At 37.2% G+C, this 17062-nt stretch overlaps 1 protein-coding gene across 1 annotated transcript; it reads right to left on the reverse strand.

Moving 5' to 3' along the window:
* Positions 1 to 2713: 2713 nt before the first annotated feature.
* On the reverse strand, positions 2714 to 3673 carry LOC134388844 (olfactory receptor 3A1). Its single transcript, XM_063112166.1, has one exon. It carries the CDS (start codon positions 3659 to 3661, stop codon positions 2714 to 2716), a length of 948 nt encoding a protein of 315 aa, XP_062968236.1. The 5' UTR covers positions 3662 to 3673.
* Positions 3674 to 17062: the final 13389 nt, after the last annotated feature.

Here is a 17062-nt window from a genome sequence, read left to right on the forward strand (position 1 = left end):
AGCCTTGGAGGAAGCTCATTCCTCATATGCCTGAAGTTTGTGTGGTGGCTCAAAAAGAATCAGAAAGCAGCCCTCTTTTCCCAATGTCTATTGACACTATTAGCAGGCATGACCCAAAAGACAGGAATGTAAGCTGGACACAGAGTTAGTCACAAACTTTGATAACATCTTAGAAACATAGCTAGATAGAATAACCAGCACTCTTTTTCTCCTGTATTTTCCCATCTGGTAAACCTTTCTCCTGTCATTCCAAAAGAACCTGTTTAGAGAAATGGAAAACATGTCCCTTGTGCACTTTTTAGCACTTTAGCAAAACTTAAAATATTATTTTCTTCTTAGTACAGAGGACGAACTACAATAAAGGTGTCAGAGTAGCCAGAACTAATGATTGCCAAGCAACATTGAATGGGCAGCCCATCCCCTGTCCCTGACACTCTAATCTTATTGCCCACTTTCCTCCTCTGATCTTCTAACAGTCTCAAGGCATCTTACCCAACTCCTCCAGTCTTTGTCATCTCCCACACTATCTCTGTACCCTATTTGGTCCTCTCCAATATTTCCATATAAAAGGAATCTTAGCCAGAGAATGGCCATCTTTGGGGTGACTAAGACAAAGAAGAAAATTTCAGTTAGCCATTAACTTGAGAACCAACAATTTTTAATTCCTAAGGTTTTAGGAAATAAGGTAGAGGAAATAAGAAATTGACCATGTGGCTGAAATTGCCCTGAGATGAAATCATGGTCCAAAAAGATCCTTCTCAATGGTTTATTTCTGTTTAATTCACATTACACTCTCTTATGTTGATTTACTTTAGATTTGCACACCTACAATTAAGGATTGAAAGTAAGTCCTCTTTTTTTTCTTACCTCCCTCAATCAATTGCCAACAGAGGAAATACAAGAGAGAGGCAAACTACCCTAGCTGATTATTCACTCACCTTGTTGTTTAAAGGAAAATTGCATCCGCATTAGTTACAGGTATGAGTCAGGTATTTTTATGTTCTGGTGATGCTTGACTGAGGTTATTGTCTTTGAGCTCTCCCTAGGAGATAAGGACTCCAACCCTGAAATAACATCAAGGGTTTGAAGCTGACAGGTCCACCAACTGCAGACTCCATGACGCCAAAGCACCCAATCCATCATGGTACCCTGACATCTCACTCAGACCTTCTACTGATCCCATGACCAGCCTTTTTTTCTGCAGGACAAAACCCTTAGCTCACTTTCTCATCTCTCCCCCTTTATAAACTCCAGAACAGGCATCAGAAGGTGGGATGATTTTAACCTGGTTGGTCATCCTCCAGATGCTAGTTATGTGAATAAATCTTCCAATCCTTGCACCAGCTTTTGGAATTTCAGATCATTTGTTTAGTGCAAGGGGGCAAGCCAAGCTTAGCTGCCGGTACTCCTAATTCCTCAGTACTAATTTTCTGCATTAGTCTGTTTTTGTGTTTCTATAACAGAATACCTGAAACCGGATAACTTATAAAGAAAAGAAGTTTATTTGGTTCATGACTATGGGACAGCTACATCTGGTGTGGGCCTCATTGTCAGGCAGCTGGCAGGTGCAAGATCACATAGTGAGAAAAAGCAAGAAAGAAGGAGGGAAGGGCGGTGGCAGGGTCCTTTAAACACTCATGGGAACTAACAGTGTGAGAACTCACTACCTCCCCCCACCCCAGAAAGAGCATTAATCTATGCATGAAGGGTTCATGCCCATGACCCCAACACCTCCCAACACTGCCACATAGGGGATAAGAGTTCAACATGGGCTTTGAAGAGGGGACAACATATCTAGACTACATCAACAGGCATCATGGGAAAAATAAAATAATTCTGCTCTGTACGCCTATGTTTTATAAAGAAATTAATCATACCTAAACTTGAGGAAAAAATATGAGCCTGGGTGGGGTGAGTTTGGGGGTACTTCTAGGAACCCAGATGATATGGATTAAGTGTGTCCACCAAAATTCATGTATTAGAAACTTAATCCCCACTGTGACAGTGTAAAGAGGATGGGGAATCTTATTATGGTAATTGAAAGGTAAGACTGTTAAAAGGTAATTAGATTGTGAGGACCATGCCCTAGTGAATGGATTGATCCATTCATGGAGTAATAAGTTGATGGTTTAATGGATGGTTATAGTCATGGCTCTGATACAGAGAGTGAGTGACCAGGTTAGCTATCTCTTGCTCAGCCATTTTTGCCATGTGACACCTGCATCGCTGTAGAGCCACCACCAAGAACAAGGCCCTTACCAGATGTGTTCCCTGGACTTTGGACTTCTCAGCCGCTAAAACTGTAAGAAATAAATTCTATTATTTTATAAATTACCAAGTTTCAGACATTCTGTTATAAGCATCAGAAATGGGTTAATACAGCAGGCTACATGCAACTAAAGAGTCATTCCCTCTGGGACATGAACCTGTAAGCATTCACAGCTTCCTAGATTTCACCTCTACCCAGAAAAGGGAGGACACAGTGACTAAAGTTGTAATTTGTCAAAGGGGCTGTCCGAGCTGAATCTACATACCCATTGCATACATAGGGAGAGCTTCTTTGGGAAACAATAACTCTTCTCCCCCACAGAAAGTCCTTATGCTCAGGGAGAGAGATAGAGAGCAGTTCTGAACCATTTGTCCTAGTCCCTAACTTTAGAGGATTTTTTTCTTTAGTCCAAAAAGACACAGAGAGGAAGGGACACTTAAGAACTCAAGACACTGACCGCCTCCCTGTGAGTAATCTCCAGAGGGCACCCTGCACATCAGGGTTCCTGAGGCTGTAGATGATAGGATTCAGCATGGGGTTGATGACAGTGTTAAAAATTCCAACAGCTTTGTCCTTTTCTGAAAGCTTCACTGAACCTAGTCGCATGTAGTTAAAGATACCTGAACCATAGAATATGGTGACCACAGTGAGGTGGGAGCCACAAGTGGAGAAGGCTTTCTTCCTTCCCTCCACAGAGTGGATTCGTACAACTGCAGCTGCCACGTGGGCATAAGAGATGACAACAAGAGCCATAGGGGTACCTGCCATGATGAAACCCACAGCAAAGAGCAGCAGCTCATTGATTTGGGTGCTGGAGCAGGAGAGCTGGAAGAGCTGTGGCAGGTCACAGTAGAAGTGGTTGATCACATTGGGACCACAAAAATGGAGTGTGGATATGCCCACAGTGTGGGTGAGTGCATTAGTGAAGGCACAAGCCCAAGACACAGCCACCAATATCCTCTGGACTGTCTGGCTCATGCGAATGCTGTAGGTGAGGGGCCGGCAGATGGCCAGGAATCGGTCATAGGCCATGGCTGTCAACAGGAAGCAGTCCACCCCAACCAGCAGATGGAAGAAGAAGAGCTGGGAGAGGCAGGCTTCATAGGGAACCGTACACTTGTGGGATAAGAGACGACCCAAAATGGAGGGAACAGTGACACTGATGCACCCAACATCCAGCACTGATAGGTTCCCCAGGAAGAAGTACATGGGGGTGTGGAGTTTGGGCTCTACCCTGATGGCTGCCAGGATGCTGAGGTTGCCCCCTACTGTGACCAGGTAGGCTAAGAGGAAGAGCACAAAGGCAACTGGCCATAGCTCTGGTGACTCCACCAAGCCCAGCAGGATGAACTCAGTAATGGCTGTTCCATTGGCTCTAGATTTTGGCTTCATGAGTTCCTGCAAGGTAACATCCAGGGAGGAAAAGAATCAGTTCTTTCAATGCATTTATTTATTCAAAAAGAAAAAAGAAAAGAAATAGACCTCCTTTTACATGCCCAGCCTTCTGCTAAGTTCTCTTTCTCCAAGAATTTTTCCATTCCCTAGGCCACACAGCACTTGTTAACTCTCTCACTACATTTACCTCAGTACCTTTACTTTACTCTTAGGTACAAGGACAGGTGACATTACCATTCTGGACCTCCCTTCCTCCCCTAGATGAAAGAACCTATTTGTAAAGATTATGGAGGACAGCACCCTTGGGGAAAATAAGCAAGAAGTGTACTTCTGGCTTGAACCCAGCAAAGTAAATCTGGAACTTTCTCTTCTCAGAACTCATTCCCTCCCAAAACAAGCAAAATAATAAACATATGGATTCTATATTTAAGAAAACTAGTAAATGTCTAAAATCCCAATTTATAAACTAGATTGGACAGTGGAGATAAAATAGGAGAGTGGCAAGAAGCAAAGAGAAAAAAATCCATGGCTATAGAGGAGCTAGACAAGTACAATTCTCTAACAAAAAAGGGCAGCTGTAAGGAACAAAACCAAGAGCACTTGCTTCCAATAAAGGGAGTAGGATGCAAAGTATGGCACCACGATCTTCTGTGATCCAGAGTTGGATTCAAGAAGTAGAGGAAGGGCTAAAAGAGGAATCAAATACACTGGCAAGTTGTATTTGCAGGCTATAGATAAGGCATGAGATTAGGGATGAGAGATAAGGAAAAGACACCACAGCAGCTCTACAGTTACCTATCGACATTGACTACAGACAAGTAAAGGGTAAAATAATTTTCCAGCAATTTTGAATCACAAGATAAGTTCCTGCTAGCCTGAAACATAATCTCAGTCTCTTTTGATACAAGTATCTTGCAAATGTCTTGTTCAGCAAACATTTGCTTTATTCAAGGATTCATGAACAAACAAACACAGAATCTATACAAAGATTGCATAAGAAAAAGGAAGGAAAGAAACAAGAAAAACAGATGGAAGATAAAATTCACTGCAAAGGGGAAGACTGCCATGGAACAGATAAAAATTGTGGCAAGGATTACAACCAATCTAAAAAAAAAAATAAGAAAACATTTCTCTCTACAAAATAGGAAGTAAGAGTAAAAATATAAGAGGTAAGGAAAAAGACAGCAAGAAGAACATGAAATATGAGCTGGAAGATGACAGGAAAAAATGTTAAAGAAATCCAAAGTTACTACAGAAAGAAAAGATGGCACGATGGGAAAAACTCAGACAGATACAGACACAGTATTTGAAAAAGGATAGAAAATGAAATGGAAAAAGAGGAAAAATAATAGATATGGGACAAAGAAGATATAACATACGTACAATTGGAGTCACCAAAGAAGGATATAAAAATAATGGGAAAGAACAATTATTTAAAGGTAAATGTTAATAAAAAATTTCCAGAAACAAGAGAGTATTTGAATCTACAAATTGAAAGGGTGTACCTTGTCCCAGGAAAAATTTGTACAGAGTTTCATCACTATTATATATCAATGTCATGTTATTGGATGTCAGTGAAAAAATAGCCTGTCATTTCTCCAAAGTAGTATTCAAAGCTGAAATATAATGGAAAAATGCCTACAATGCCTCAAAAGAAAGAAAATGAGACCCAAAAATATTATAACTATCCAGACTATTGTTCAAGTATAAAGTTAACTTGGCAATGCAAAAATTCAAGAAATATTTTTAACATCAGCCATTGGTAAAAACAGAGGCTTTAAAAAAAAAACAAAACAGACTTCAGTCAACAGAGACAAAAATGGAAAATATACAGTATATGAGCTGATGATTAGTTTTAAATTTATTTTACCATAGAGCTAAAACTAAAACATTTAGAGAAATTATAGGTATAAAATAAAGCATAAATGTTTACAAAATCTGAAAAGGTTAAATGGTTATAATTAACAGAAAGGAAGAGAGGACATTGAAGGAAGTATAAATGTGCTGATTTCCCCATCTTCTGTAGCTGAGTGTTAAAGGATATCATTTAAATCTGATAAATTGTGTAATAGAGGTGTAAGTACATAATGAGTATAAAGGAAAAGATTAAGATAATGTAGTCAATAAGTCACATGGTATAGGAGAGAGTGGAAAAGATGGAAGAAAAGAAAATATACTAATTTCATCATTGATTAAAGTAGGGAATTAGTAGATATTGTCCCCAAACATAGAGTTTTAGAACTCCAATTTATGTAGTTAAGTTATCCCTAGAACAAATCTTCCAAATTATGAGAGGAAACACACATGCAAAACAATGTAAAAGAAACAGAACTTACAGTAATAGAATTTTTAAATAATAAAAGTAAAAAGTGTAACATGAAATAATACAGTAAAATTAGCATCAAATATATGTATAACAATAAAGTCGAATGGCTTAAACTCATCTAATAAAATAAAAGAATTTCGGATTGAATCTAAAAAATCCAACTCTAGGCTGATGCCAAAACAAAATTATTTAGAAAGGTTGAAAGGTCATGGAACATCAGTCAAATGTAAACAAAAGTAAAGCAGGGATCATGATCTTAATATAAGATCAATTTCAATTCAAAAAAGTCAGTAAATGAGAAAAAAAGAAGAGCACTCTGTAATCATAAAGGGTGCAAGAAGATACAATAGTTATGACAATGAATGCCCCAAATATATAGCATAGGTACATAAAGCAAAAAGTACAGGATGTTCAAGGAGAAATAGCCAGAAACAGTATAACAGTGGCTTTCAGTACATAAACAGTTAAGTTGACAGAATAAAGTAAGGCCATTAAAAAATCCTCAGTATAATTATTCAAGAGGTAAAACTAATTGATATATACACCTTTCCCAAGTGCCAACAAAACATTCATCCCTTAAAAAGAGAATATATAAAACCAGAAATTCAGCAATTTTCAAAATGATAAATAAGATAGACAATATCTGATCACAACCCAATTAAAAATAAATTAAAAAAAATAAAACCCTTAAGAAACAGTTGGACCAAACAGAATGAAAACAAAAAACTAAAGAATATCTGGAGGAGAGGAAAAAGGAGATAGTGAAATCAACACATATTAGAACATAGGGATTAAATCAGTGTTCAGAAGAACAAAATCTCATTCCCTGTAATGTTCCAATTTAGGGTTGGCTGCAAAGGGAGTTTGCATGATAGTTTTCAGGAGTAAGTGAAGCAGCAGCCATTATGCCCTGAAGTTTGGAGGTGGAGAGGAACAGCAAGGACACAGGAGTGTTGCAGGTCCAGTTTGTTCTCATTTTTTCTTGCTCCGTTTAGAGCTCCCCTTCCTAACTGCCTCCCTGCTGATCAAGAGTGGCCAGATTTTTTTCTTTGCTGTAAACTCTCAGAGGTGGTAGCCATGAAGAGTCAATACCCTCCAGATTTCCACACAGCCCCCTTCACAGTTCCAGTCCACCAGCCGGATTTGCCTACTTTCCTGCAACTTGCAACTCCTGCACCCACACCAGAGCTGGGTAGTGATCTTCTTTCCTCTTTTTCGGATTATTTCCCCAGCTCCTTTCGCTTCAAATGTAGTTTAAAGTCGAATTCCTATAATAAATTGTTCTAAATACTCATAGTGTTTCTGCTTCCTCGATTGAACTCTAATTAATGTACGTAATTGATATAAGCATAACCAAAAGACAGCAAATTTGGAAAAAATATTTGCAACTGATACCAAAGACAATGAGCCAATTTCTCTAATAAATAAAGAGCTACCTCTCATGTATATAGACCGACAACTCAATAGAAAAAACTGGGCAAATGACATTAACAACATTTTGACTATTTAATACAATATTCAAATATCTTTTAAATCAAGAAAATATGATCATGTTTGCTCTAAATTAGAGAAATGCAAATTAAACTACAACACAATACCATTTTTCTCCTATCATACTGGAAAAGACCAAAAACCCTCTGATAAGTAAGGTTTAACTTGTCCATGACTGATGCCGTGCAGACTGGCCTTCTGCAAAGTTCTATGGAAATTGCCTGTACCTGAGTCTTGAGGTCCATGATACTGTTTCCATGCTGAAGTGGAGTTTATGTCATAGGTTCTGCCATATTGCAGAGCTGCAGCTCCAAGGCTTGGACCCAAGCCCTCTGACTACACCAGGGAGAGGCTGGTATTTTCCCAATCATGCAGTCGAAGAAGAGTGGGGTGATGTTCCAGAATGTAATGGGCATGGGGGACCTGCATTCTTGGTACCACTCCTTTCTCTGTGAGTTTTCTCCCAATAAATGCTGTTCTAGCAGGTCTGGTGTACATGCCATTGAGCCATTCTCCTTTATTTGTTTGACAGGATGTGGGTAAACAGGCCCTCTCAGAGGTCATCAGTGGAATACACATTGATATAACTTCAAAGGAAAAAGGGCAATTTGGCAATATCTTTTAAAATTATGGATGTGTTTCTCGTTTTACCTGGCAATTCTACTTCTGGGGATTTATTCAATAGATAGAGGGTTACATACAAGAAATGACATACTATGAGGTTATTTGTTGCAGCATGGTCTGTCATAACTAATAATTTAAAATAACCTAATATTCATCATTAGAGGGCTGGTTAAATTAATCATGGTATATTCTTAAACAGAAATACCATGCAGCAATGGGGAGAAACAAGGCAGCTCTGTCTACATGAATTTAAAATATCTCAAAGCTTTATTATTAAATGTAAGATACAACTTATATAATGAATATAGTATGCTTTGGTTTGCATTAAAAAGGAGGGAAAGGCACACATAGACATATATACACACAGACACACACACACACACATCTATTTGCCTGTAAATATATATCCAGAAGGACACTCAAGAAACTAGAAATATTCATTTCCTCTGGGAAAGATTGCATGGGTGAGGAACAGAGTGATAGAATAAATGAACAAATAATAAATCAGAAAAATGGAAGAAATATTAAATAAATTAATTTAAATGAGCAAATAGACTGAAACCTAGGCAAGTACACATATAAACAAGAAAATGCATGAATACAAACAATTAGGAATTAGGAGGAATGAGAGCCAAAGATGCAAAGGAAGAAAATTAAATTTTAAGAGAATACTCCCTATAACAGTATACTATTTAAATGGAAATTTTTAATAAAATAGGTACAATTATAGGAAAATACAAATTAAAATATTTCAAGAACAATACAAAAACACAAATAATCCAGAAATGGGGAGAAAGTGGGGAAAAAAGTTGTCAAAGAAATAATTATCCTAAACAATCCCATTTTCAATAGCTACGAAAAAAACCCAACTTAGAAATAAATTTAACTAAGGGGGTGAAAGATCTGTACACTAAAAACTACAAAACTTTGATGAAAAAATTGACACAAAGAAATGGAAAGATATTCTGTGTTTATGGATTGGAAGAGTTAATATCGTTAAAATGTTTACACTACCAATAAATCTGCAGATTCAATGCAATGTTTATCAAAATTCCAATGTCATTTTTCACAAAAATAGAAAAAACAATTTAAAAATTCATATGGAACCACAAAAAAACCTCAAATATTCAATAAAGCAAACTTGAGCAAAAAGAACAAAGCTGGAGTAATCACACTACCTGACTTCAAATTATACGACAAAACTATATGAAAACAACATGGTACTGGAATAAAAACAGGCACACAGACCAATGGAAAAGAAGAGAGAGCCCAGAAATAAATCCATGTATTTATGGCTAATTGATTTTAGACAAAGTTGCCAAAAAGCACACAATGGGGAAAGGACAGTCTCAATAAAAGGTGTTGGGACAAGTGGATATCTTCATTAGATCCTTATCTCTCATCACATACAATAATTAACTAAAAATGGATAAAAGACTTAAATGTAAGACCTGAAACTGTAAAACCACTAGAAGAAAACACAGGGGAAAAGCTCCATGACATTGGTCTGGATATGAACAGTCTTGGATATGACCCCGAAAGCACTGGCAATAAAAGCCAAATTAGACAAATGGGATTGCATCAAAATAAAAAGCTTTTGCACAGCAAAGTAAGCAATTAATAGAGTGAAGAGACAACCTATGGATAGGTAGAAAATATCTGCAGGCCATACATCTAATAAGGGGCTAATATTTCCATGCATAAGGAACTCAAACAACTCAACAGCAACAAAATAACCCAGTTTAAAAAATGGGCCACAATAATCAACCACATTGTATATTGATAAAATGAAATAAAATTTAAAATTAAAAAAATGGCAAAAGACCTATATGGTCATTTCTTGAAAGAAGACATACAAATGGCTAATAGGCATCTAAAAAAATTCTCATCACCAGGGAAATGCACATTAGAACCACAATGAGATGTCATCTCACACCTGTTAGAATAGCTGTTATCAAAAAGATGAAGATAACAAATGTTGATGAGAGTGTGGAGAAAAAAGAATCCCATGCGCTGTTGGTGGGAATGTAAATTAATGCAGCTATTATGGAAAACAATACAGAGGTGTCTCAAAAATTTAAAAATAGAATTACCATATGATCCAGCAATACCACTTCTGAGTATATATCCAAGGAATTAAAACCATTATGCTGAAGAGATATTTGCACTCCCATATTCATTGCAGCATCATTCTCAATAGCTAAGATATGGAAGAAACTTAGAAACTTAGGTGTTCATCATCAGATGAATCGGTAAAAAAGACTACTACAAATGCTCACTCTCACCTCTCCTATTTAACATAGTATTGGAAGTACTAGCCAGAGCAATCAGGCAAGAGAAAGAAATAAAGGGCATCCAGATCAGAGAGGACAAAGTCAAACTGTCTGTGTTTGCTGATGACATAATCTTATATGTAGAAAAACCTATAGACTCTACCAAAAAACTCTTACAGCTGATTAACAATTGCAGTAAGGTTGCAGGATATAAAATTAACACCCCGAAATCAATAGTGTTTTTATGCTCCAATTACAAACTAGCAGAAAATGAAATCAAGAAAACAAGCCCATTTACAATAGTTGTCAAAAAAATAAAACACCTAGGTTTCGATTTAACCAAGGGGGTGAAAGTCTCTACAGTGAGAACTACAAAACATTACTGAAAGAAATTAAAGAGGACACAAAAAGGTGGAAAGACATACGCATGCTCTCAGATGGGAGGAATTAACATAGTGAAAATGTCAATTCTACCCTAAGCAATCTACAGATTCAATGCAATACCCCTCAAAATACCAGTGACATTCTTCACAGAAACAGAAAAAGCAATCCAAACATTCATATGGAACAATGAAAGACCCCAAATAGCCAAAGCAAACCTGAGCAAAAAAAATAAATAAATAAAGCTGGAGGCATAACACTACCTGACTTCAAATTATATTACAAAGCTATTGTAACCAAACAGTGTGGTACTGGTATAGTAACAGACACTCAGATCAATGGAACATAATAGAAAACTGAGGAATCAACCCACATATATACAGCCAACTGATCTTTGACAAAGGCAGCAAGAACATACATTGGAGAAAAGACTGCCTCTTCAATAAATGGTGCTCTGAAAACTGGACATCTATATGCAGAAAAATGAAACTGGACTTGTACCTCTCACCATATACCAAAATCAACTCAAAATGGATTAAAGACTTAAATATAAGACATGAACTGATAAAATTACTAAAAGAAAGTATGGGGGAAACACTACAGGTAATAGGACTGGGCAAAGCTTTACAAATAAGACCCCGAAAGCACAAGTGACAAAAGAAAATAAATGGGATTATATCAAACTAAAAAGCTTCTGCACAGCAGAGGAAACAATCAACAGAGTGGAAAGATGACCTACAGAATGGGAGAAAATACTTGCAAACTATACATCTGACAAGGGATTAATATACGTAATATGCAAAGAACTCAGACAACTATACAGTAAAAAAGCAAATAATCCAATTTAAAAATGGGCAAAGGAGATGAATCGACACTTTTCAAAGGAAGATATGCAAATGGTCAACAGGTACATGAAAAATGCTCAGCGTCACTAGTCATCAGAGAAATGCAAATCAAAACCACATTGAGATATAACCTCACCCCAGTTAGACTAGCCGTTATTAAAAAGACCGAGAATAACAAATACTAGCAAGGATGTGGGGAAAGGGGAACTCTTCTACACTGTTGGTGGGACTGTAAATTAGCACAGCCATTATGGAAAACAGTATGGAGGTTTCTCGAACAACTACAGATAGGACTACTATATGATCCAGCAATCCCACTACTGGGTATATATCCAAAGGAATGGAAATCATCATGTCAGAGTCATAACTGCACTCTCGTGTTCATTGCAACTCTATTTACAATGGCCAAAATATGGAACCAACCTAAGTGTCCACTGATGGACAACTGGATAAAGAAAATGTGGTATATATACACAATGGAGTATGAGCCATAGAAAAGAATGAAATTCTGCCATTTGCAGCAACATGGATGAGTCTGGAGAAAATTATGTTAAGTGAAATAAGTCAAACTAAGTAAGAGAAATACCACATGTTCTCATTTATAACTGGGTGCTAAGAAAGAAGGAAAGAAAGAGTGAGAGAGAGAAAGAAAGAAAGAAAAGACAACAATTCATTGAGCTTTCAGAAGGAGAGAACAAACCTAAATTTACTAGCGATGTGGAGGAGGGAGGGAGGGAATTTGGGGAGGGACAGGTTGGGTAAACGGCATAAAGAAAAATCATCATTTGTAATAATGAATATGCTAATAATTATTTTTTAAAAAGAAAGATAACCTTGTCAACTGAAATGGATAGTATCTTAACTAATACAACTAAAATTATAATAAACATTAAAAAAATGTGGTATATAAATAAAATGGAATACTATTCTGCCTTTATAAAGCAAGAAATCCTTGTCATTTGTGACTACATTGACGAACCTGGAGGACATTATGCAAGGTTAAATAAGCCAGGCACAGAGAGACAAATACTGTATGATCTCACTTACATGTGGAATCTAAAAAAGTCACACTCATAGAAGTAGAGAGTGGATTGGTGGTTACCAGAGGCTGGGGGCGGGGGTAGATGCTGACCAAAAGGTACAAAATTTCAACTAGACTGGAGAAATAAGCTTTAGTGATCTATGGCACAGAATGGTGACAATAATAAACAATAATGCTCTGTATATTTCAAAATTGCTAAAAGAGTAGATTTTAAATGTTTTCACTATAAAAATGATAAGTATGTGAGGTGATAAACTTGATTTAATCATTCCACAATGTAAATTTATATCAAAATATCACCTTGTACCTCATAAATACATAAAATTGTTATTTGTTGATTAAATATAAAATAAGTAAGTAATTATCCTAGTAGCAATCTCTGTGCTCATAAAGCTGTTGAGAAAGGTTTTGTTTAAACTTTAACAAATAGAATATTCTCATGCTATATAAACTGTCCTGTAGCACAGGAAAAGATATAAGAAGCCCAATACTTTTTATAAAGTTAGCATACATATGACACTAAAATCTAAAAATTTTAGGTAGAAAAAATATCACTGAAGAACATTAGTTATGACTGTAGAAACAAAATATGAAGTATAACTACAGGAAAATTTAAAAATCAGAATATTTAACAGAATATTTTTACCATTATTTAGTTACAGCTCTTATAAGAAATTGGGGATGATTTAATATGTCAGCATATTTATATAATTCTTTAGATAAATTGCCTAAAACATATTTTTAGAGTTCAAGATCCATTCTTTATTCAGAAGAAAAAAACAGTTGTTATCTAAGAATAGAAGGATACTACAGCATTCTTCCTAAAGAGAAGAGCAAATTATCCCATGAAAATCAGGGGCACAGATGGACACCCTCAACTATATTTATTTTTTAAAAGTAGCTGTTTTACTCTCCAGAACACATCATTTTCAAAGAGTCCTGGATAAAAATAGTCTTAGAGACACATTTTATACTATGCCAGGAATAAATACATGAAAGGGAATTCCAAATTTATCACATATTCTTCGTATGTATTAAATACATGCATCCCTCCTCATCCTACTCCTTTCACATTCCATAGATCCAGTCAAAGAGATATATGCCCTCTTGATGTGCACCCAGGAAAGGGTTATTATACTGAGAAATTATTTGTTGTTTATCTGAAATTCAAATTTAGCTGGGCATCCTGTATTTTTATTCACTAAATCTGGAAACCACATTCAGGAAGTTCTAGTGATCAGTTTGTGTAACCAATGGAGGCTCTGCTACCCTGTGGAGACCTTTGCACCCAGTACCCCAAATTCACTAGGAGTCATCTGACTCAATCTGTCTTGTCCCTTGATGAGTGTTTGGTCTCTGAACTGTCAGTAGAAGAGCTTTGACCAACAATACCAAAATGATAACATCCCTGAAGTCCTTAGTAGTGTTCCTACACAGCCAATAAGACCTCGTAATTCATTCAAGAGATTGGACTGCTCCGATGACAAGAGCTGCGGGCTGTGAAACAGAACAAAGAACCATAAAAGAACAATCTGATAGTTAAAGGACAAAAGCCTGTAGTTATAATTGATACCTGATGATTCTGGTAATTGTCAATGAGAAGGAAGCATAGCACAGATTTTTTTACAGGGCACAAATAAAAACACAGTTCTCTCTTTATATATATATATATTTGTCTGAATTTAGAAAGGTGTATTAACCCTTAATTTGCCCTTCTTCTTATGCTCTCTTTTATTCATCTGCATTTGGTTCTCTGGAAAATAATGAAAAGAAATCAAAGTGCCTTTGTGAGTTTTGACAGCCAAGTGCAAATAGATTGATTAAAAACAAAAACAAACAAATAGCTATTTTAGAGTCATTAGCAAAATTAATGCCAAAAATATAAAAATAAAGCTTATATGTTGGAAAGAAGAGAAAAGGGCTACTGGATTGTCTATAAGAAAAGAGCTATTAAAACCAAAGAAGCAAGATAAAAGCAAATACTCATATACAAAACTCCTAATCTCCTTATATACCATCAGTATATGTTGATGGGAAACATAATAAAAAATACAATCAAAAAAATACATTTTTTAAAAAGTGAAATTCTTATGATATAATGTTACATGATTAAAGCAGGGTGCAAAATTATAAAACATGATTTTTATTACCAAACACACGTACACACAGAAATAATACTAGAATGAAACACCAAAATTTATCAGTAGTTTTAGTAGCAATAAAGGTGGTTATTATTGTCTCCCTTCAACGCTTCTCTTCTTTCCAAATTGTATACAATTAATGCTGATTATTTTTTATAATATTTATTACCACCTCCCGGGGGCTGACCATGACACACCTACTAAATACATCACAATAAACTAACTGGACAGAAGAGAAACCAGAAATCCCTTTCCCTACGAAATTCACCATTTAGGCTGCCCCAATGTCTTTGATACTGACGCAGTTTCCTTAGGGAATTCCCTGATAACACTCACAGCTAACCGTTACTGGGAGATTTCCTCTGAGCTAGGGACCATGCACATTGTTCTAAATGCTTTACATGTATTAGCTTACTTATTCCTCCCAATGTCCCCATGAGATGAATATCATTTTTAATCCCTATTTTACAGAAAGAAGATCATAGGTTACATACAGCAGGTGGCACAGGCAGGATTTCAGCTCAGGCGGTCTGACTGCAGGGGCCCTGCTTGGGACCACTACACATACTACCACTTCAGGTGACCCAAGGCATCTGAAGGATCATAAAGCCACACCCTTCTCCTTCAACTCTCTGATTCTATCTGTGACACACTCTTATTATTCAAAGACCACTCCCACAGTCTCTATGGCTGTGCCAAAGTCTTGCTTTGCAGGCTACAGTAGCTCAAGGAGCACCTTGGGTGGGCAATGGCCATCAGCAGCTGCCCCCTGAGTTCCGTCTTTAATTTAACCCATGTCATCAGGTTGCAAATGCTGTGATTTCCTATATCCCCATCTTTGATTATACTATTTTCTCTATATAGAGTGTCCTTCCCATGTCACATGGTCAAGGTCTTCAAGACTCAATACTTAAATACTACTTCTTCCAGAAATATATCCCTGATCTATACCTATTTTAAAGAGATAGTTATGTCTTCGACATTTCCAATGCACTTTCATTATATTCTACGTGGCCCTTACCACTGTACCTCCTAGCACAATCATTTAGCTATTTAGCCTAATCCCTTTAGTTCAATATAAGGACAAGATGCATGTCTGATTCATCTTTAGGAACTAATATCCATAAACCCATTTTACTTATGCTCGATTCCATAAATAATGAATGACTACAGTGGTTGACAAATAGGATTTCTGACAAACAGGACATCACTGTGGCCAATAGAAATGAGGGAAGGGTTTCTGAACAAGTTGGAATTTGTGCTAGACTTTGAAGGAATGATGATTTGGAGGAGGAAAAGGGCCTAGTGAAAGGTATAGTTTTCTACTATGGTGATGACTCCTCCCTTTGTCTAGACGGGGCATGCAATTGTAGCATTCCACCCACTCACATGCAGCTTTTTATATAAACATCATAAATATTTTTTACACTCAGAAGAAATATTTTCTAAAAACAAGCAAACCATGCCAGAATGGTATGCTCCCGTAGTAGCTGCTGTCTGGCCCTCAATCAACAGGAGACAAAGCTTATGTAAGATCTGCACAAGGTTGGATTGCCCATGGCACTATCCATCCAGGATGTCTGTGGCTGATGAGATCACATGAGTGATCATTAATGAGGAGACCCTTCTAGATTACCACTCTTGGGAGGCCACATGAGCCCCAGGCTTCCCTCATGATGCTGTGGCCACTCCTTGCTCTGAAGCTCCCACAGGTCCTTTATGCATCAGGGCTGGTCTTGGGGATCTGGTCAAGCTGTCCTGGAAGGATTGAGCTCTGTGCAGGGAAGCTGAACACTACGTCTCCTTCCCCTCACCCCTAACAGAATCTGAAAACAAACTTCACCTAAAAGAGAGGGGATTGTAAAGGTGCCTGGAAAAGGAGCCTCGACCCCTGGTATGGTGTCAGCTCTTCTGCTCACTTGATATGTCATCCTGAGCAAATTTTTTATTTTGGCTTTTGAGACTTTGATTGCACAGCAGTAAAAATCCAGGAGGTTTGCCTCACTCAGCAGCAGCTAAAGTCCCTTCCTGTTACACAGGAGCAGAGGGAGGGCCATGAAAGAACTCACCTTGCTAGGACACAGAAGCCAGTGGGGTTTCCTGCGAAAGGATGAAGAAGGTAAGAAGCCACACAGGCTCAATCAGCCACTCCAAAAGCAAACAAAGGGGCCATTTATATGGAAATGAGATAAAGAGAGGCTGACACCATTTCTGTCATGGGGCTTTTCCACCACTGTGTTATCCTCTTGGGACCTCAAAAGTAGTCCCAAGAAAG

This window comes from Cynocephalus volans, chromosome 10 (assembly GCF_027409185.1).
Source record: "Cynocephalus volans isolate mCynVol1 chromosome 10, mCynVol1.pri, whole genome shotgun sequence".
In the NCBI taxonomy this organism is placed as follows: Eukaryota; Metazoa; Chordata; class Mammalia; order Dermoptera; family Cynocephalidae; genus Cynocephalus; species Cynocephalus volans.